General features: G+C 39.4%; 1 protein-coding gene across 1 annotated transcript; it reads left to right on the plus strand.

Annotated features, from left to right (window-relative positions):
• Window positions 1-234: 234 nt before the first annotated feature.
• LOC146570696 (neural proliferation differentiation and control protein 1-like) lies at window positions 235-22,440 on the plus strand. Its single transcript, XM_085279323.1, has 8 exons — window positions 235-564; window positions 19,141-19,257; window positions 19,557-19,772; window positions 20,206-20,272; window positions 20,728-20,809; window positions 20,955-21,034; window positions 21,174-21,273; window positions 21,376-22,440. Exons 1-8 carry the CDS (start codon window positions 453-455, stop codon window positions 21,445-21,447), a joined length of 846 nt encoding a protein of 281 aa, XP_085135449.1. The 5' UTR covers window positions 235-452; the 3' UTR covers window positions 21,448-22,440.
• The last annotated feature ends 504 nt before the right edge of the window (window positions 22,441-22,944 follow it).

Consider the following 22,944-nt stretch of genomic DNA (forward strand, 5'->3'; position numbering starts at 1 on the left):
TAAGAGAAACTAAATTGATTTCAAATGACTTTCAATAACAAACAATTAAAATGTATTTGAAGTGAATTATCAGCCTCTCACTGTCTGCATAATTATAGCTGTGATGAAAAAAGAAAACAAATATGTTCAAACTGTAAACGTGTCAAGGGGAGTCGGTATTTTTATCTGTAAGTTTCCGAGAAGGTCCTGAAGGCAGCACGTCAAACACATACCCTCCCCTCCCCTGCCTGAAGCTCCGCTATCTTTAGCACTGTAAGGATTACGGTGCGCAGTGTGTGTGTGACTGCACTTCGGTGCGACGTGCTCGGCTTATCGCTGTGGGCTCATTGCGCTGAAGCTCTCCTGCATCAGAGAACAAAAACCTTAAAAAAGAAGAAGAAGAAGAAGTGATGGGGGAATGACAACAAACCCCGTCCCCGTCTGCGGTTCAACGTCCCCGAAAAGACCCAAGGATGCTGCTGTTCTCCAGCCCGAGGTGCGGGCGCAGGCGCCGGGCCTCGCTGCTGCTGCCGCTGCTCTCCGCGGTCCTCCTCTGTGTCATCCCCGTCAGCGCTAGACTGCCAGGTAAATCCCCAACGGGACACCTTAACATCCGTGGCCTGAGCTTGTTTTCAGCTGTAGCGCGACTGTCTGTCGCTCCAATTAACGCTACTAGGACGTGTCACCAAAGAGCTTTTGTTATTAACGCGGGGAAGAGATGTGCAACTATACAAGTGTGATTTGTTCACACTTTAATTGTTGGTTATGGTGTTCGTTTGGTTGTGTATGTGTCTTGCTGCTGAGGGCAGGTTAAGCAAGTGCGTGTGAATCTGAATGAGTGACAAGAGCACAATGGAAAGACAAAGGCCAAAAATTCAAATTTACTTCCTTGTCAGGTTACTCAGGCTGTTCTGTGCTGACAATTGCACCTTTGTTAATGTCACAATAACCCTATAAAATGTAAGACAAATGAAGTGATGTGTAAACCAAGTGGGCAATTTTTAAGTATGTGGGAACTACCAGGCTGCAGGTTTATATGTGAGTGTGTGTGTCTAATGTTTTACCACACAGAGATGGTTGCTGTTAATATGTGCAGGGGCGATAATCTGCTTCTCAGCCATTAATGCAGAAAACCCGTGGGAGAACCAACAGCTGGATTCATGTAATCTTTATCTTTTATTAAAGGCATGCACCCATCAACACACACACATGCACACACACACTATACTCAACATTGACTGCCTCTATTGACCCAAACCAGTATGAATTTGTTGATGTTAATGTATATTTTTTAGATTTCTATAAGAATGAATGTGTAAAAAGAAGAAGCCTGTTTTCAATTTAAAGTGGTTGTTCAAGGCGTGTGCTCTGATGTGCTTTGTGACAAATGAAATGTGCGTAGTGTTTACATTTGAAGTATTGCATGTGCAGTGTGAATGGACTTTGACTGATGTACGACGGCTTGGAGAAATGAAAGCTTTAAACGAAATGCAGTACAAATTCTTGGTTTTCAGTCACAGCAGAAAGGGATGCTGTGATACATCGGTACTAACAGTAATCGTGATATTCATGGAATTTCTGGAATTACTGTCAATAATCCAGTGCCAATGGCTATTTGATTGACATCCCAAGAAAGATTGAATTGCACCTTAATGATGACTGCCACAAAAAAGGACCAATAACAGTAGCCAGGTTGTTTCTGCCACTCTGTGGCTACTTCTGAGTAATTTCTAGCAAAAGACTAATATTGTTACAAGTCAAGACAGGATTTTGGGTATAAGAAAATGCAGCTGAGTACAATAGTAAGCTTTAGAACACTGTGTTGATTACTTAACAGATTTGTAGCAGCCAGTGGTTCATTTGTGTTGCCCCGTGTCCTGTTAGGTCTCATTTCTTTGAAAAGTTTACTTTTTTAATGCCACTGAATTAATGGAATACACATTGCAATATACTGATTCACAACCCTGTATCATTATACGTGTCAACAGATTCTTGCCGATAACATGCCCCATAGTAATGTGAATATATCCAATTCTTTATATTCCTGGAATAGATGTAAATTATGTAAATAAGCAGTAAACCCTTGCAGACTTCACTGACATCCCCTGGGCTCCAAATGGTGTGAATTTGCTCTGTCTTGTGCTTTCTTGGTAGCCAAGGCCATTTGAGAAACTGCTGCTTGAATGTCAAAAATTTAAAGAAGTGGTCGCTGAATATGTTGAGACCAGTTCTTTACTTTCTTTAGGATGGAATATTTTTTTTTAAATTCTCAGGTTTCTATTGAGCTATAAGATTAGGTTTGGTTGCTCTTTCAGTGATAGTTTATACGCTTACTAGCTTCCCTTGAAAGACATGTGTTTGACATCAGAAAGCTAAAACTGTAAAGCAAAATGATCTTTCTTGTGCATGAAGAGAAGACTTATGGAAAGCGGACTTAACATTTTGATGACGGGAAAGGCCAAAGCCGTCGCTGTTGTTGCGGAGAAATGCCCTTAAAAGACTGTAGACGTAGAGACTGGGAATGGGCCAATGTAATCAGGTGGTTTATTCAGGAGGCACTGACACATCATCATCGTGCTTAAGTAAGCCATAGAGCTTTCACTGAACACTGGGGTTTTTTGGGATGGAAGTAATCCAAAACCTCAATTTAACCAACTGATAACATAAAGTATGTCTATCCTGGTGGCCAAGATACAGAATAAATTTAGCACGCAGAGGTTGTTGTGTAATTCAGGCTCAGGGGTGTGTACTATATTAGCAACGCCAGGAGAGTCACCTTTTTTCACTCGGGAAAAAAAAAAAGCTTTGTTTGTCTAATTTTAGCATTTCATATTAGAAGCATCATCTCCACTTCTCAATATTCAGAATGAGTCTGGTCATTATTGTGCTGCCACACTTAAATGCCAAGTTTGTCATTCATTAAACCCACATAGAGTTGGAGTGATTAGTATTCAGAAAGCCTCTGCCTCCGGCTGTTTCTGCCACTAGGATTAGGATCTATATCTTCGCTGTCACACGCGCTCTCCTTTAAACACGCACAGCAACAATACTCATCTGTTGTCTTTTGATTTAAAAAAACAAAACAAAACACAGGACATTAAACAACTCTCACTGGGTTAATATACACTGCCTGGTATCACTGTATATTCTTACGAGGTAAAGCTTACATACAGTATGTTCACATGTGGATACGGTTAAAGACCTGCTATGTGTGTAAAGACATTTGTGTTTTCCTTTGGGTTTAAAAACAAAACTGCTCTTTTAGAAATGACATAACTGAAGCGGTCTATCACCTGTACAGTCAGTGACACTGCTGAGCAGACTTCAGGAAACATGAGCTCAAAAAATCTGTCTGGAATGAGGAACAAGACAAGTGGATTAACTAGGGCTTGCAAGGGGATTTCTGTTCAAAACAGTAAGGAAATAGTAGTTATTTTAGGCTACTCAGCATCTGCTGAGCAAAATGACCAAATTCATACACCGATTTGCACAGATACCGTGATTTATTTATTTATTTATTTTAATTGGAGTCTTTATGAACTCTGTTTCTAAGACAAAATGCAGATCAGAGATAAGAAAGTGCTCGTTCTGGTTTCATATGAACCTGTTATGTGGTTTGTGCAGTCATTGGTGGGATTAGATGTCACTCGGTAGAGAAAGGGAAAATTATTGAAATTACCCAGTGGCCAGGAAACACTTACCAATAATATTGATCTATCTCACTGAGGTCTTTGTCTGGAAAAATAAGTGACCAGCCAAGGTTTTGCTGCAGTGGCTTCGTTAAAGCTCCCACTCCCCCTCGTATTTGAGAGCATTCTGTGGACTAGCAGACCTCTCTGGGAAATTAAAGGGCCAAAATTAACTTACAGAGCATCTAGAGCTATCTTTTCAAGAAATGAAGGACTCTGTGTGCTTGTTTCTTTCTTTTTCTCAACATCCATTCATTCACTCTTGTTAGTGGAAAATGATTCTATGTTTCTTTACCTTCTTTTAAATGTACAAAGATGCCTTTTCTCTGCCCTTTGTCTATGGTTAGATTAGTTTAGAATTATCCTCTTAGACTTTCCCAGCGAGGACACATTGTTTTAGATTGTTTTATCTCTCACAGCTTTCTCCCAGCTCTCTGCTGACGAGACTAGCGCCACATATGGAGTTGTTTATTTTATCTGTTTATTATTTTCTTATCCTGTTCTCATTGTCTTTTCTATAAAAAGTGCCAAGCCTCTGTTCACGACGTGAGTTGTTCTTTGCAGCTCACCCGTGCGCACGTTAAAGCATAAAAAGTAACCTTGTCTCATTGTGTCTTTATTTCTCCTGGGTTTTTTACAGAGTTTTCCCCCAACAACTCTGCTCCAGTTCACTCCAGTGCAGTCCAGTTTGGTCCTAACATATAAGCTAAAAGCCTTTTACTACAGTCAGATGAACTTTTGAACAACCAAGACACAGCTGCACGGAGCCCCAGATGTTACGTTGACAATTTTTACTCGAAAGCGTCGTCTTAATATGTGGGAGCTGCAGTGACCTCAGTGCTTTCCCCCTAACCAGATGATCATTTTCAGTGATATCTCGGTGTGACATCCCCCAAGTCGGCTGTGTATTTTGCTGACTCATTTCACTCGCGCTGTAAGCCACAATTAGCTAATTTCAAACACACACACGTTTGATCAAACCCGAGTCAGCAGAATTTTACCTTCAATTAGTTTCTCTGCACTTCTTTCTTTTGATTACTGCTGTGTAGTAAAAGGTGAAAATTCAGAGCACCAAATTTTCTCTGTCAGCAGGTTTGCATTTGCGTGTAGCCACATCCTTAACAAGAATGTCTGCATCGGTTTAGCCTGATTTTAAATACAACTACTAGCAATACCTCATGCATGGGTTTCACTGCACTCTTTCCGTTGTGCATATAGTTAGAAGGAATGCCTGCCTCTATTGATCGATATTATTTACACTAGTCAATCTAATATATAATATTTTATAAGACTCACTAAATGAATATCGTAGGATGGATATTTGAAATATTGTACTGCAACAACTGATCGTGCCAGGAGCAAACAAACAAGATGACCATGAAAAATAAAATGGGGGAAAAATGACAAAATAAAGGAGCTTTCATTTGCTGCCTGCACACCGCCATTGTTTTAATCACTTTAACCTCTGTTCTGTTCGCTGTGGGATGTGCTGCTTTGCTTCACTCTAATGATAATGACATAGTAATTGTCTCCCGTGTAATGGGTTAGACTCATCATTGTCTAAAATGACAGAAGTTACTGGAACAGAAATATAAATGGCAGACTGTGATAAGCCAGACGAGGTATGGGCCTGATTGGCAGTAGTATAAAACAAAACCTTGTTCGACCTCATTTTTCCATCATGTAAAAAAAATAAATAAAAAAATGTAATTTGCCTTAAGCTACCAGTGTATTTCCTGCCTCTGTCTTTTGAGCACGACTGCCTGTGTTTCTGCATGTCTGTTTGAGCTTTTGCTCGCATGACTAGCAGGTGTAAATCATGCCCCATTTTCCACCCTAATTTTAGGTGAGTCATCGTACCAGATCACCGAGGGAAACTAACACCTACGCTACTGAAAATGATAATGTAGACAGTTTTCACAACCTCAGCCATTTATAGCCACGTACAGCTCTATATTTTGGCTTCAGGGTTTTTGGCATGGTTTTCTGAGAAATGAGGCAAGTGGGTTGGGGATTACAGAACAGTTAATATGTCCACTTTTTCTGTCTCTGCGATAAATAAAGCTGACTCTGAAACCTATACGTTGCTGCCACTTGACAAACTGCCTCTATGTCCAATCAGAAGTGGTTTTAAATAATAGAATAGAATAGAATAGCTTTTATTGTCACTGTTACAAGAACAATGAAAGGCTGTTTGGCATTTCTCCATGTGTGTGAAGTACACAATAGCATAAGTATTTACACAATCACAGACAAATTTACATTTACAGTTATACATACACCTGCAAACATACGGATACACCCATACAAACATACATATATGTGTGTATATATACATGTATGCATGCGTACATACATACACACACATATTTCCACATACACGCTTACATATATATATATATACATACATGCCATCTGAGGAGCAGGTGCAGTGTGATCAGTGATATTGCACATTGAGTAGGGGGGTGCTGTTGCAACTATACTAAATAAGGTTATAATAAATACAGTTTAAAGAGGTAGGGATGTTGGTTGCTTTGAAGTATAAATAGAAATCTGGTTTATATATGAGGTGTAATGTCCATGAGTGTTGGCAGTACAGTTATCCTCCAATCAGGGTGGAGGTAGGGCATGTTTGACGGCCTGTGGGTAAAAACTTCTGTTGAGTCTGTTTTTCTTCGACCTTATAATCATTTAACTGCAGAAAAGGGAAATTATCCCAGCTGTATAAAATGTCCTAATGTGTTTGGGGTTTTTTTCTAGCTAATTTCTTTATATTTTGCGAAGAAAATGGAAAGTAGGTGTTTGGATTTGTTGAGATGTGCATGCATAAATGGAAATGCAGTAGATAAGGCAAAGACCAAATTTGCAGAATTCTGACAAGCTAGAAAGTCAATATTTGAAATGCCCAACTTTATCATCCAAAGTTCTTCCTTGGATGTTGGCTGGCTTTTGTTCTGTTCTCTCTTAGCATGATTTTCCCATTTCACTTCCTTCAGAATGAGGTTTTGACAGCCATCCTTGTTCTGAGGCTCTTTATAATGACTTGACCAGCATATTGGCTCGTGTTACATTATTCTGCTGTAATCCACTTCCATGGTAGCGTACATTAGCAGGTCTTTTTCCAGCAGATGCCAGGGAAAACAAACCACTACAAACATGTTGTTGGCATTTGTTAGAGCATAGTGGATAAACAGAATTCCAAAAAGCCGCATATGCAAGCATAAAAACACTCAAATCGAGTCAAATTTACTATCCATGGAGACTATATCAAGTGAGGAGCTGTGCACAGACCTCTTTAATGTTTTCACTTGATTTGGACTGTTGGGCTGCTTCCTGTCTGCTATCAAAGGGTCAGGAAATGAACACAATGGGAGTGTATGGTCCTCCTGGCATACCCATTTCCTGCTTCCTCTAACTCGCTTACATTCACACACATGGCTGTGTGGTTTATTTTACTGTATTTGTAGAACAGCTTAAATGTGTACACAGTAATGTGACAAAAGTTAGAGAAAAAAAAAATCAAAGATTTTTTGTGTGCATGTGTCTTAGTGTTGGTCTGGGAGTGTAGGTGTGTACCAGGCTGTGTGAGAATGCCTCTGCTTGCCTCTCATTTCTTGCTGGCAAAGCTGCTGCTTAGCACACAGCCTGGCAACAGCAGCAGCAGATGGTTAGTAAAGTCATTTTTCACTTGTTCCAAGGACTTCTGAGTCCCTGAGTTGCATAATGTTTTTTTTTTTTTCACACCTCCTCTGTCTTAGCTGAGACTAAACGTCCTTATCTAGTGCAGAAAATCTGCTTTTTAAATGTGTATCTATATTATTAATGTGTATCCATTCTCCATCTCTTGTTCTGTCTTGTTTTATATTCCTCTTCCTTTGTCATCTTAACTGAGCTTCCTAATTAGCATCAACACTGTGTGGACGCAAGGCCACCTCTTTGCCTGTTTGACGTTCACTTCGATGACTCCTTTTGTCACAGCCGCAAACAGATTTGAGCAGCTTGGTCATACGATTGTCATGTTGTTGAGCATCTTTGTTTGTTCATTTATGGTGGCCTTGACAGCTCAGAACATACGCGAGGAAAACCGATGCCTGTAGACTGAACAGAAGCAAATTGGGACACATCTCTGCTGATTTAATAACATATGTTCAGCATTAGGCAAATACGGTACACTTCAACTAATGCCCACTGCATGTATTTACTTAGCTATTTCTCATAATGCAGTGGATTAAGCACTCAGGGCCATGTTGTTCAGGTGTGTTTAGAAAAGTATCATCATATGTATTTGCGGTTTGGCTTTCTGGAGAACCAAAGGCCTACTACTGCAGATTAATTATTGTATAAACCTTTTTATGCTAGAAAATGGTAATGCAGTTTCTGTTTGACTGCTGCACCTCTCACCATCATTTTCGCTCCGTTGTCAGCCTCACACATTCATGAGCATGGAGAGTGGGTTTGTGTATGTATGGCTGCTTGTGCATGAGGTGAATAATTTTCCTCGCTCATGTGACTGCAGTAGGTTTCAGCACATTAACTTCCCACATGATGAATAACAGATGAAGTGCTGAAATTCTAGCAGTCTTATTATAATCAGGATGCTAAAAATAAAGAAAAAAAATCCCGATCCCTAACTTTGACAGGAATGAAATTGTTCTTATCTTTTGTTGACATTTGTAAAATTTATATGACAAACAAATGAAGAATTGTCTTGTGTAATTTTGTTTGAACATTACAGGGATGTGAGCTTTTTTTAATGGTTACAGTGTTTCATATGCTAAGGCCAGTATAAGTAATTTCTGTTACTCAATGTTTCTGTTACAAATGTTTAGTTTACACTATGGGTTTTTTGTACCCATGGCTCTGTATGATGTCATGAGAGCACATATCCTTATATGGTCAACTCTGGTCCACACAAGCCCCTGCTAACTGGCGTTTGGACTAAAAGTGGAAGAAATCTGACATAAAGAGAAAAAGGACAAGGAGCTAAAATGACTTGTCAAGGAGCCAGTGTAAGATAAATAAGGATAATTTTGAAAGTAAATCATGCAAAGCTACTCTACTAGAGTCCAAGAAACAAATTTGAAGCTTAAAACTTGACTCCTTAAAAAACCCCAGAGACTCTGGAGTGACTCAGTAGAAATCGTAACCTCTTTCACTTCATCATCAGTATTTACTGCACGATGGAGGCAAAAATTACATTTTTCTTTAAGTCTAAAGGTATAAAATCATCATCATTTCTTAAGTTGCCTGATAATGATTTGTGCCACATGGTGATGACTGTGGTTTGCTTTTATTTATTTTATTGCCGCAAGCAGCTATAACATTTCTGAGCATATGGCAGAATTTTAGAGCACTGCTGTCCTGTGCTGTTACATTGAGAACCACAGCATTAGGCTTCATCCACTGGCAACCAAAGCACCTCGGGACCAAAGTAGTGGACTGATTAACTCACATTTACAGATGAGAACAGCTTATTTGATCTGTGACATGAGTGCATTCATCAACACCTAATCTGGGCCTAAATGGCTTGTGATCAAAGAGGTGTTAAATAAATAAACAATTGGTGGAGGGAAAAAAGAAAACTGACTGATGATTGTTGGGAGAGAGAATGAGAGAGGACAGATAAGCTTGAAAGGCTGTTTAGAAGAGGAATGCATTCTTAAACCGAAACTGGCTCTGTGCTTGTCTTTGGGAGTAAGAATAGGAGCTACCAGTGTTGTTTTCACATGGAGAAAAAAAAAGAAAGTCGATCTAAATTTTGGCGAATTCTGAATTAAGTGCATTTGCATGGTCTTACAGCAAACACATACCCAGCAATGAGCTGTACTCAGTCAGTTAAGTAAGTTTTTGCAGTTGCATAAAAGGACAAGGACAGAGTAAGCTCTTTCTAGTGATGCTTTTTTCCCTGTAAGGTTATAGATTGAAGGAAGTGGAAAGAAGCAACAGAGAGAACTTCTAATCTTGTAATTAGAAATGAGGGGAATTTGGTGCATGAGCATGCTACACTCACAGTGCTGTGGAATAACTAAGCAGGTGGTGAAAGATGGAGGTGACAGCGCTGCTGCTTTTCAGTGCAAACTGGAGAGAACAGAGTGTGACTTTGAATCGAGGATGCTCAGGGAGATTTCTACCTGCGTGCTACTCTAAAGCAAATCATAATTAAATATTTGCTTTTCCCGCTAATAGATGATTAATAAACCATTTTCTTTTTGTCAGCCACCAATGGTTCACAAAAATAAGCCCATGGTTTCCATTATCTCCAGATATTGTCTGTCAAACAGTGTTCTCAGATTACACATTCGCCCTTCACTCGCAGGCCAGGCCAGTCAGTGACATAAGAAGATGTGGATGTGTGCCCATCTGCCGATTGCAAAGTCGTGGCAGTGTGTAACCTTGTCAAATGTGTTATGTGTATGTGCTGCTGTTGAGAGTGTCAGATTTTCATTGAGTAAAGACTTTCACTGTAAGTCTGTTTTTTAAAAAAAAAAAAAAAAAAAAAAAGGTTATTATTCAAAGAATGAATCATCTAATTCACCTACAATCTTTTAAATCACTTCATAAATTTTGCCTTGAAAATGTGATGAATTTAACAAAGATGGACCAAAAAAACGTTTGGGTTATATCCACATGACGAGAAGAAATGAATTGAACAGATCAGCAGTACCAGTTTGGAAATGAGCGGCAAACAAAAAATTGCAAGTTTGTGATCTCGCTTTTACGCCAATGGTTTTCTGAGTGTTTTTATGGTGGTAAACAAGTTTAACTTTATATGTCATATTTAACTTCTTAAATATTTGATGTTTTGTGATGTTTTTGGTAATCAAATTTTATTTTCAGATACAAATTTGGGTTACAGCTGTTAAGAAAACAAGATAATCAAGATGAAATTTTCTTTAAGTGCACTCTTTTCCTTTCTTCCGTACATTATGAGTACAGCATATCCCTTCCTCTACAGCAGGGATTTCAAACTGATTTTACGTAATGGGCCGCATGTAGCTCACTTTGATCTTAAGTGGGCCACTCAAACTCCCTATTTTGTCAGCGCACTTTCAACAGTATGTGCCAGTTTTTCCACATGATGAAGAAATGCTCCTGCAGTAAATGAAAGGCCCCTGAGCCTAATGTTTGACACCCCTGCTCTACAATGCTGCACCTTCACCCTTTTCCTAGGAGCCTAAACTCAGTCCCTGCTGTGGCAGCCTCACTAGCTTGAGCCAAGTTTTTACAGTAGTCGTATATTACACTGTATACTTGACCAGCCCTGACCTGTTATTCTTTGGAAATACTGGAGTCTCCTCGTGTTCATTAAGCCGGCACCACTGCCCGCTGTGCTGTTCACCTTTAGCTGTGCAGCACTGCTGGGCTCATTATCCACTCTGATAACATACCAGAGCTCCACTTGCCCTCTGCCACCAACACACCTGCTGTGGTTCTGTGACCCACTCCCTCTTTTGTGTGTCTGTCATGCTGTTTGTGTATATATCCAGATGCAGCTCTGTGAAACCGGCAGTAATCAGGTCAAGTGATTAACCAGATATCGACGGCCAAACAGGTGGGGCTCACCGCGTTATAAAATCCAGATAGCTATAAAAAGTGTGGCTCTCTTACTGACAATATTAAACCTAAGAGGTTACATTGAACTCTTAAAACAATTTTCCAAATCTCTGTGAAGCTGTGATGTAACTCTGACATCAACAGACACTGTGTTCCACAGCAGGTCTTTTATTTCTAAACAGAGACACTAATAAAAGGACTGACAGTAATGGTGAAGCATTTCTTATTCGTTCAACGTGAAGAGCGCTATTTCACCGCCACGTTAAAAGCATCGTTTCTGCATCACATCAGTGTGACTGCGGTGCTGATGAGACTTATTTTCACTCCTCTCATGCAGCCCACGGGTGTCGCTCAGTCTGTGCTAAACAGGGGCGCGACTCCTGCAAGCGTGGTTCTTCAGATTGTGGTCCCTGCCGATCTCCTCTGCAGGAGAGTGAGGAAGGACGCTGCGTGCGTTATGGTATGTGGGGGGGAAAAAAGATATGCGTGCTCTCACACGGCTCTGCACTTACTATGCTCACAAACTCCTCAGTTCCTGTGAGGACATTACAGCTCAAACTAGCACTTGATTTTAAAGACTTAACTAAGACAGAAGTAATGTGGTGTTGTTAGATATTATCCACCACACGATAATCTCACGAGTCTTTTTCTTCTACTGAACAACTGTAATTTTGTTTGGTTATCTTCAAACATTTCCAACCTTTTTTTTTTAAGCACTAGGAAGTAAAACTGTTGAAATAAACTGTGTGAGCGTCTTTAATTCATTAAGCCTGTCAGCATGTTTTTCAACTGTGGGAAAAACTGGAGCACCAGGATAAAACCAGTGCACGGGATGGAAATGATCAGCTAGTTTAAAAACGTATATAATTTTTACTGACAAAATCATTAATCATTGACGTGAAAGGGCAGCTAATAATTAGGAACATTTGAATTCTGTGACTGTTTGCCATGCACGTCACTCTCCAGTCTTTGGATTCGCAGAGTTAAAACTGAGATAAAAAATATATATATATCAGCTTGACAAGAATAAACTGAGAATTTTGGACTAGTTCTTTGTGCATATTGTAATAACACTCTGAAGTTTGGTTACCTGTGTGAGGTTCAAATGGCTTCTCTCTGATAATAAACAGGCAAACGTGCTAATGTCTTATCCTAATGGTGTGATTCTTTGCCAGGGCATCTTATTGTGGTCCTCGCTCACCCCCCTCTTCTTCCTCCAATGCCTCTGGCAACTATGGCGTAGGCTGATTCTCTCTGTATTGTAATCCGTCCCTGCCCCTGCTACATCTAACACGCACACACACGTGCAGTGACCCCGCACTGGCGGCCTTAATCACTCAGATGACATGCCTTTCTCTCTCTGTGTCTCTGTTAACCTTCATCTCCATCACTGAATCCAATATCTCTCAGTGAAAGAGCCAAGCTGCAGAAATAAATGCTATTTTTCAGATTTTCATGACGTGGCATTACACTGCTGACACGCACTCCACGTTTCACAACAGACGTTGGACAGAGAAAAGGCAGCATCTTGTGTTCAGGAGCGTGAACGTTTGCGTGTTTGAACCGTGTGTGTGTTTATGTCAGCTGGTGGGCCACATGTGGCTTTTTAAGGATTAATAATTTATATAGATTTGCAGCAGGAGAGGATCCAGTGCGAACTTGGCTCAAATTATTCTCAGCAGCATCAGAGAGCGAGGTAAACAAGAGGGGGAGATAAGTGTCAGCGGATAAAAGGTCACATCATGCAGAAGGAGAGAGGATTATTAACTGTCCGCTGGGATGATAAGATGCAATCGGTTAGTATAGTTACTTTAATGTTGGGTGGCATTTCTGCTTTTGTGTCTCTGTGATGTTTACGTATGTGGTGCTGTGAATCTAGTACATCATAGGTCTCTAAGCTTCCTAAAGTGGTTACATAAACCACTTTAGGAATACACTGCAGAATACACTGATCCACATGAGTCTCTCTCTCATTTTCACATTCAAATGCACATGCCCTCAAACACACACAAAAGGAACTGTAACAGATTCATTCATACAGTCTGTAGGTTTTTGGTGTATTTTCTTTGCACGGGGCTGTGGCTACCTCTGCTATATTACGTCCTGCATATTGCACTTCTGAGGTCATTCCTATTGTTCCAACTAAAGGAGTGATTACCTACATTTTTAGATCAAAATTCTGTTGTGTGACTGTTCGCCTCTATGGTGACAGTCGACTGTCGAGTTTCTACTGTTCAAAGTTATTTGTAAGCAAGCACTGGAAGTGGAGCAAGCGAGGCAAGCAGCACTTTTTTATTGTTTATTGTTGGGCCAGCCTGTGTTTGACATAGAGGTGTGCACTGCCATTTGTCAACACACAGTATGACTGAAAGCTGTGTCACCTGATTGCATGCTTGCTGTGAAACCGTATATGCTAAAGGCACAGCAATCGCTTTCTTCAGGAGTTGTTTTTTTTTTTTTTTGCCTTTTATATCTACATGGAGCTATGTGAGACTGCCCCCCCCCCCCGGTTAGGTACACATGCTCATACTGACTTGTATAATGCAACATAAAACCAAGCCATCAATAACAAAAAGGCCATGACATGCTGACAGTTGAAAATATCCTGCAGCCATATACTTTTGTAAGATGAGGCGAGAAAAATTGTAACCCGAATTTCCATTATTTCAGTTTGTTTACAAATGAGCTCGTTTTTTGTTGTTGTTGTTGTTGTTGTTGTTGTTTTTCTTTTCTGTGACTCGATGAAATGTTAACAAGGCACACTGTATTAAAAATAAGAAAAAATATGATCACCATCTGAAATTCAGTTTAATTCCGTTTTGTTTATGTATAAAGCAACAAATTAAAGCAACAGCTCACCTTAAGGTGCTTTAAATTCTAAGGTAAGACCCTACAATAATACAGAGAAATCCCTTTGAGCATGCATTTTGCTATAAGGAGAAGGAAAAGGTTCCTTTTAACAGGAAGAAACCTCTGGCAGACCCAGGCTCAGGGAGGGACCGCAATCAGCCGCGACTGGCTTGAGGTGAGGGGAGGAAGACGGGACAAAAGAGACATTGTGGAGGAGAGCATAGATTCATAAGAGCTAATGATTAAATGCAGCGTGGTGTGTAAAAACATAGTGAGCTAGTTTGATGCTCTTTTTTTGTCAATGTTATTCGTATACAGATTTATCATAGTTAATCAATCCCGCCATTTATACCACTCCTGCTGTTCTACTTTTGTAAAACTTAAAGTAAAATAACTCCCATGTAACATGTTTTACAGCCTGTAAATCATCAATGATGTGTATGATGCTCAACACTAAGTGGTCAAAAAGTACTGGGTCACCTTGGCGTTACTTCTACTCTGATTCCTGAATGCTTCCACTTTGCATTAATCCGACTTACAGCGGATTGTGGAATACCTAGGAAGGTATTCCACAAAATTGACTTCTTGCAGTAGCAGTAGCATACTAATACAGTACCACACTTGAATCACTGAGCTCTGTTGAATGACCCATTCTTTTGCAGATGTTTGTAAAGGCAGACTGCATGGCTAGGTGGGACTGTGGCCCAGTACTTTGTACATGTAGTGAATGTACCAGAGAAAGAAGCATGACTCATTTTATCAGTTTACGTGATTAATTTTTATCAGTTTTACCATCAGAACATTTGCCCTCAGCAAATATTACAGCTGTTGTTTTTTGTTATTTTTGTTGTTTTTTTTTTGACATTTGAAAATCAGGAAACAGAAGTTGATAGAAATCAAACAAATTTGGCTCTGTTGTCTATTATATACCTGAAATTAAATTTTCATTTTTACAGCTACTGTTGCTATGCTGGGTTTGCTGCTTTGTGTAGTTATTTTACATAACAGTATCAGTATGAATATTTGCAGATTTTAATAACTGACTGACCTCTAAAAATCGCCTTTCTAAGACTTGATCAGAGAAAAGATCAGCGCATTCTGCGTGATTTATTGCCAGCTTCTTCGACTTTTATTTTCTCTTTATATTAGTAGGCGTCGTCATTTTGTGTAAGTATGCATGGAAAAACAGGTGCGGCTCTTTATTTGTGATAGAAATTCTGCTGGTTAGGTTTCGCACTGACCTAAAAGCGTGCACTCAGCTGCGACTAACTTTTATAGCAGGTGGATAATGGCTCGGTGCTACAATTATAAAGTACACAGGAACCAACTTGAGAGATGAAGTGGCAGAATGGCATTTTAACTACGCACCAGTCCCTCCACTCACCACCTTATAAAGTAAATACAAGATTCTGATTAAACTGTGACCTTTTTTTTGGTTTCTTTCCTCTGGCTTAATTGTCTTCTTGACCTTTTTTCCAAACCCACTGAAAAGAGCATGTACTGATCTCAGAGCCATGACCAGCACTGTTTAGTCACAGATCTTTAGAAAATCTGAGAATATTTTCAACTGTTAGTTTTACTCCTGGCTCAGAATTAAACATTTGGGAGTGAATGTAAGTGTGAGCCACCTCCAGATAGTAAAGGCAGTAAGTGTGTCTATTATGATTGATGATTATGAAGACCAGTTTAAAAAAAAAAAAAAAGGTCAGGTTAAAAATAATATTACAATGCTGGCAGGTTTCTCCTTGTTTTTTGGCTTAAATTTCTTGAGGTCGCGCCAAAAAAAAAAAAAAAAAAAAAAAAGTACTGTGCTGCAAAAACCCTGAATTGACGCTTAGTCTCCATCTTGTCTACCGCCATTAATTCAACTACACACTAGGTGGCAGCAGGACACACCGATTATACATTAACAGGCCAGAACTCAGTTACTTCTTGTCCTGCTGCTTCTAAGCATGCTGACATAAAACTAGGTTTAATAGCTTTATAGCTTGTAATTTATAAAGGAGCAGTGATATAGTCAATATAAATATTTACTTTTTTGAGAGCTTCTTCCTCGTTTTGTTTTGTTCCGTTTTTGGTCTGAAAACATGTAATTGTGTCATAGTATTTTTGACATTTCTGTAGAATTAATCAAGAACCTGCAAACGAGGCGACTAATCCGATAAGTCAGTCATTTACGGAAAGGAGGAAGTAAGTGTGCATGTCTGTGTGTACATGTGTGATTTTCTTGGGTGGGAGGAAGAAATGTGAATGGTTTTTAAGTGGGAAAAGAAAAGAGCACATGTGTGTGTGACCCATATTGCCCTTTGAGATGTTTAATGTTTGTTTGTTGTACCCAACTGCCCCCTGGGTGTTCGCAAGAGGTTATGGGTCATTATCAGGCCGGTGGCGAAACTCTCTTTCAGAAGGAGAGGTGTCCATACTTGGTGAGTGACAATCCACCCACATTTTACAGTCACCACTTTTGTTGGGTGAATGATCAACCTTAGCCTCGGTGGGATGCTGAGGGATTTTTCTAAATATAATACTTTTATTTATTTATTTACTTTTTTTTTTTTTACATATCAGCTGCAGATTTTTTAGTAACACCACACATTTGTGACACCACCAGCCAGGCTCTACTTACTCTTGTGTGTTTCACTAGAATTTAAACCCACATCTCCACACGCTCCTGCCGACCACAGAGGCACAGTTGGTGCTCTTATCCACCTGCAGGGTACAGATGGTACGTCCCGCCTCCACAGACACCTGCTATGGAGTGCACTAAATAGCCAATGGTGTATGTGTGTGTTTGTGTGTGTGTGGTAGTGTTTTTGTGGTGGTGTGTGTGATTGGAGGGGCGAGGGGGGGTGACACAGTAACAAAGCACTCAGTGAAAGTGCTGGCATGTCATATCACACGCATTAGCTTGGCCAGATGGCCAGCCTTCTGGAGGGAAAGTGACACTGTAATCATTAATGTAGTGCTGGCGTAATAACGCATTCGTTTAGTTGGATTGAGTGGTGCTCTCCGTGCCTTTTTTTTTCTCCTTGGGAGTTTTTAAAATGCACGCTGTGCTAAATATTTGTTCAGGATGTTGATTGTGTGAGGGGTTGACTGAGAAAAGTAACCTGTGCTGAAAAATAGAATGGGTATTCTTCAAGGATCAGACAGGATGAATGGATAAAAAAGGCTCTTCATTGTCATCATTGACACAACCTTTAAAAATCAGAATCTCTCAAACGCTTTGAGTGATTCATTAATTTTCTCTTAAAATACTATTAAGTATTAAATCTTTCACAGTAAAGATTTTAGGAAAGAGTATTCTACTTAATGTGTCTTTTTATTTGTATTTCATTATATTTCTGTTCTGATCCTGAGAAATATGTATTGATTGTAGTCATTTATCTCTATAATGTTGTAGTTTTATGTAATTGAATACTGTAAAACATTTTTGTGTATTTAAACACTCAACTAGGAAAAAAGTTGTAAATTGAAATTGGCTGTAATTTAAAGAGCATCATCTCTATCAAATAAATTTTATTTATAACAAGAATCTCATGGGAATAATGCTGAATGGTGATATAATGTATTATCGTTCATGTAGTTAGATTTAATTCTTTTGATTCTTTATTTTACTCGAGGCTTCTTGTCTCACTAGGATTATATGCAAACAGCAATAATATCAAATTATAGCATTTGATATATAGCAGATAAGTGTTACAGGGGGAAACAACTCTTTGATTATCACCATTAGCAGTGAGCTGTGGGGTCTATTGTGAAGGCAGCAACTGGATCCCAGTGAAGCCAGGGTTTGGCTGATTGCTCCTGCCCCCCTGCGGTGCTTCCTCCTGTGGCCACACACACGCTCTCGGCCCCGGTCGCCCTGGAGCCTTTGGCTGTCCTGCAAGAATGTGACTCATTGTCTGGCCTAAAGGGCTGTTAACAACAGTTTAGCATTGTGTCCTTTTTAATCAGTCCCCCGGAGAAAAGAAGGCACGAGCATGCTCACTGTTTGTCACTTGAGAGTCAAAACACATGCAAATCTATGCATACATTCCTCAACCATATGCAAACGCTCCGTGCTTGTCCCTCCCCTGGTTACAACAATAGTCACCTGTCACCTTCAGTCATTAAACTGGATTAACTTTAAAGTTGTGTTTCTGAGACCTTTCGGAAAAGAGATGACAAAAACAAAGAGAGAAGAAATCCAAATAGTCAGTCGGTTGGAGGAGAGGAAGCCTTGATGCAAGTAACGTTCTGCAAAACTTGAAAACGCAATGATGTGCAAGTCTCATACACCCAGATTTTATTCACAATAGAACATAGAAGACGTGTAAAATGTACATTAACACGTCTCTACAATAAGATGGGAAAGGACCACTGTCTAGCAAACTCTCTGACACAACAGTGTGTAAACATCTGGGAACTGAGAAGACCAGCTGGACAAAGAGAGTAATGTTGTCCTAATTGTGTCGTATGAGATTCTAGCTGCTGTTTTTCATTTCATTATATAGTATATAGTTGAACTGTCACATTGCTTCACACTGCCAGACTGCAACTGCTCTTTATGTACACTCTTTGTTGCTCATATATTGTGTTGCTAACATTGTTGTGCTTGAGAGACACCATTGATCAGAACCAAATCCTTGTATGTGTTTGCGCATATACTTGGCCAATAAATTATTCAGCCCCAGACTCAACAAAGTATTGACTCAAGGGGCTGAATAATTACGCACACCCCACTCTTCAGTTATTTATTTGTAAAAAATGTTTGGAATCATGTATGATTTTCGTTCCACTTCTCACATGTACACCACTTTGTGTTGGTCTTTCACGTGGAATTCCAATAAAATTGATTCATGTTTGTGGCTGTAATGTGACAAAATGTGGGAAAATTCAAGGGGGCCGAATACTTTTGCAAGCCACTGTAAAATTAGTCTGTGGTTACTATCCAATTTGTATGCTATATGAATGAGTTCATTGTTAAAGGCTTTGGCTTTCACTGCGATTGTTACTGCTTTTTATAATCGGTGGTTTAATTCATTAATTCTCTCAGTAAAACGTCTGAATCTTTTCTCATCTTTAGATAAGATTAAAGCCTATGACCTGGATGAAGAAATTGACTTCCTTCACTCCATCATTGAGAGACAGGAAGTGTTGGAGATGAAGCAACAAACAACAAGAAAGCAATCCAAACATCCGGGTAAGAAAAATGCAGCAGAATCGTATAGAAGTGGTAATCACACATTATTCTCCATTTGAGACAGAGGCTTGAGTATTATTGTTTTTTTGGTTTTTTTAAAGCTCATAGAGTGTTTTGTGTCCCATTGAAGTGTTTCTTTTATTATGTTATGCTACATGTTACATTTCAGCTGTCTGATTATTGCATACCAGTCATCTGTGAAGCACTTTGACTGATCAGATAATGCTTTTCCTTCCTTTTACTTGTAACCTGTGATTGTGACTCTGTTGCTGTTTTTGCTTCCTACTCTCTCTTTCCAGTCGCCATTATTTCCGGAACAGATAGAAAAAACAGCAAGACGGATGCCTCCAAACACAAAAAGAAGATACAGGGAATAATGTTAAGTGAAAGCCTGAATATCTCCACTGCAGCTCCATCTTCTAATGCAGCAACACCACAACCCTGGACCGCTGATGTGGAGGGCCGCGCTGGGCCTGTACCTGTGCCAGCACCCATGGCAGATACCGTAATTATTAGTGAGTATAAATTCATGTACTCAGTACACAACAGTGCCAAGGGGCCTGATGTTTGCAGCGAGAGGCTTCAAGAGGCTTCTCTGTGTACCCACAAAGGGAAAAAAACACTTTTTCTCTGTTAGCAGGAAATTCAGGTTTCTGGTGCAACATTAGGGTGTAACCAGATAAAAAATTGGGCCTTGTCTTATTTCTTATCAAGCCGTTTTGTTGCCTCCTAGCTCTAAGTTTGCCTTAGAAGATCTTATCACTGTCGTCAATGTTGCGCATCATTTTGATGTCCAATTATACTGAGCGAATTAGCTAACAGGTAATTAAATTAGCCATCATAAATGCCTAGCACAGTGGTTATCAGTTTCTCACTCACTTACTTGTTATTTGCCCCTAACAGGCTCTGTTCCCCTCTGTTTACCTCTTTCTTTGTATCAATTTGCAGTTATCATCTCTGTGTGTGTGGTGGTGGGAACGGTGGCAGTGATCCTGGCTACTGTCTGCTACATCAAGTAAGTGTGAATACCGAAAATCTGAAGTAATGCAAGAGAAAGCTGCTGAATAAAGTTTACCAGAATATGAAATTCTCATTTGAAATGAAGTGAGTGCAACACAAAGCCAAATCTAGTGTGTTTGCAACAATACAGCAGTTAGTTAATTTATATTTTTTAAAAAAAGTCATTTATTTTACATTTTGAAGTCAAAAAGAACTAATAGTTTACACAGTTACATGCAGTATAATCTATGAAATGTTTAGTTCTGTTTGGTTTTATGCATTTAATAACTTAAAGTTATAAAGACACATGCTGTGCAAGAACATTCAGAAACTCTTTGACGTGGCCGTGAGATCAGAACCTGCTTAAATCTGCTGTCACCATAACCTACCATAAGCTCTGAGGTTGTGTTTAAGATTGTTTTTAAGTGGAAAACCCCCTCAAGTATTAAAAGAAGCTGATGATGCCCACAGGTTTCAAAAAGAATCACATCTTGCCGAGAAGGTAGACTACCCTGCTTTTGGAGGGGCGGGTGTATCTGCCAGTGGTACTTCGGTAAGCGCCCATCTCTAGCTTTGCCTAACGGGTATTATTAGTTCTGTTTCTCACTTCTTCTTCTGCTTTAACCACAAGGTTTGTGAGCTGAGGCTTCTGTCTTCAAATGTGTGATCCACGCTTCCTGCTTTTGTTTGCTCCACAGATGGGAGATAAGACTCTGGCCCAAAGTGCTCAAATGTTTCACTATCAACATCAAAAACAGCAGATGCTCTCAATGGGAAAGTAAATTATTTGCTATTTTGTCTTTCTCTCTTTTTGCAACACCTTTGTGCCTTTTTATAGACTTTAAACCACATCCTTTCCCTGTGCCCTTTGACCCCATCACCTCCACATTAACTCAAGTGTCGATTCGTTTTTTTAGTCACAAGCCAGAACAGAAAGTCAGTGAAACTGAGGGCACATCAGATGAGGAAGAGGTGGGAGGTGACTTCACAGTATACGAGTGTCCCGGACTTGCACCAGTGAGTAAACGCACGCATAAAGTCGCGCATACACATATTTACAGCACTGATCATTCCTAATGTTTTATGACTGGCTGCTCATTTTCTGCGCTCTCTCAACAGACTGGAGAGATGGAGGTGAAGAACCCTCTGTTTGATGATTCAGCTGTACCTTATCAGGGGAATGCAAAATGAATGCTGAGCACTTTACAGTGTGCACACACACACACACACACACACACACACACACACACACACACACAGGCATACAAGCCATTTTTCTGGAAGATGCCTCGCAATTTCACACTGCATGCATCGAAATGAAGGATTCTGGTAGAAGATGATGTGATAAAACTGACTTTTTCCTGTTCACCCTTTACTCTATCTCCCCCAGCACGGCTTTTAATACTACAAATGTGTGGTGGTTTCCTTGTTAATTTATTTCTGTCTGTTTCGAAGCCACTTTGTCTTTTAATGTAAGTTTGCATACCCCGCTAGGTGTTTGTCCTACCTAAATGTCAAACTCTAAGTTAAGATTTCTTCCTCAACCTTTGTTATTTTCCTAAAATTCTGCAGCTGTTTCCAAAGAATATGATACTATAGCTAAAAAGTGTACCATGCAGATACAAATAAATAAGCTGAAAACGTTCTAACAGTCGACAGCCTGAACAGATACCCAGGAAAAACTCCCTAACAAAACACAAGGTTTAACATTAAAAATATTAGTGTTGTTGAGTTTGTTTGTTTTTTTGTTTTTTTTTTTGTTTTTGTTTTTTATCCACATAAGCTGCACATGAAGATTTTTAAGACTATAGATATATTGAATAGAAATGAAAATGAAGTACTCAGTGATGTATTTTGCATGGTTTGATTGTATAGTGTTTGAAACATGGCAATGCTGCAATGAATTTTCTGCCTCCTGTATGTATGTATGCATCCTATTGCTGCAGGACAAATGTACAGTAAAAGTGACTTCCAAGCACTTGAATGAAATTTTGGAGACAGGCTGTTGTGATAGACGTGTAGGTGGTAATAATCTCTGTCTTGTATCGTCTTTCTTGCCTCTTAGCAGTCCCAAGTTAACCTCATGCTGCAAATTGTACATACAAAGAGTGATAGTGTTCACTTTTTATAGATATTTGTACATGCAGACTAACTACTGGAATTAAAACTTTTTACCACATGCAACATGGACGTTGTTTAGCCTTTTATTTCTGTGGATAACATTTGGTAATGTGCAGAAATTTGTGCCACCCCTCAGTAATTTGCTTCCATAGACCTGGACTTTATTGCATTCTTTCTGAAGACATTTCTGACCATTTTCAGAGTAATGATGAATAATTGAAGCATCAGTCTACACATAACAGAGAACTTAGGAAAACAAAACATTTTAAATAGTCTATTTAGAGACTTTATTATTAGACCCCTGCCCCTAAAACACTTTTTTTTTACCATTTCTTTACTTAAATTTCCAGAAAATGATCAACAGCAATGCAGTGTGACAGGCATAAAATAGCATTTTAGCCCCAATTAGGTGATTCCGAAAGAGTTTTTAGCACGTACTTGGCACATATGTGCATGGTGTGCAGTGTTTCCTTAAATAATTTGAAGAAATTGGACAAATGAAGGAATAGATGACATTCTCAATTAGTTTTGACAGTTTTCATTGAAAGAAAATGGCAGATGTAATGG

The sequence above is a fragment of the Mchenga conophoros genome, linkage group LG7 (assembly GCF_057382185.1).
Source record: "Mchenga conophoros isolate Kocher_MC1m ecotype Shallow Benthic linkage group LG7, M_conophoros_male_GT1.1, whole genome shotgun sequence".
Taxonomy (NCBI): domain Eukaryota; kingdom Metazoa; phylum Chordata; class Actinopteri; order Cichliformes; family Cichlidae; genus Mchenga; species Mchenga conophoros.

Coding starts and splice junctions, on each gene's coding strand:
- LOC146570696 (XM_085279323.1), top strand. CDS start 453: ATGCTGCTGTTCTCCAGCCCGAGGTGCGGGCGCAGGCGCCGGGCCTCG. Junction 19,258..19,556: donor AAAGCAATCCAAACATCCGG/GTAAGAAAAATG, acceptor CTCTCTTTCCAG/TCGCCATTATTTCCGGAACA. Junction 21,274..21,375: donor AGTGTCCCGGACTTGCACCA/GTGAGTAAACGC, acceptor CTCTCTCAACAG/ACTGGAGAGATGGAGGTGAA.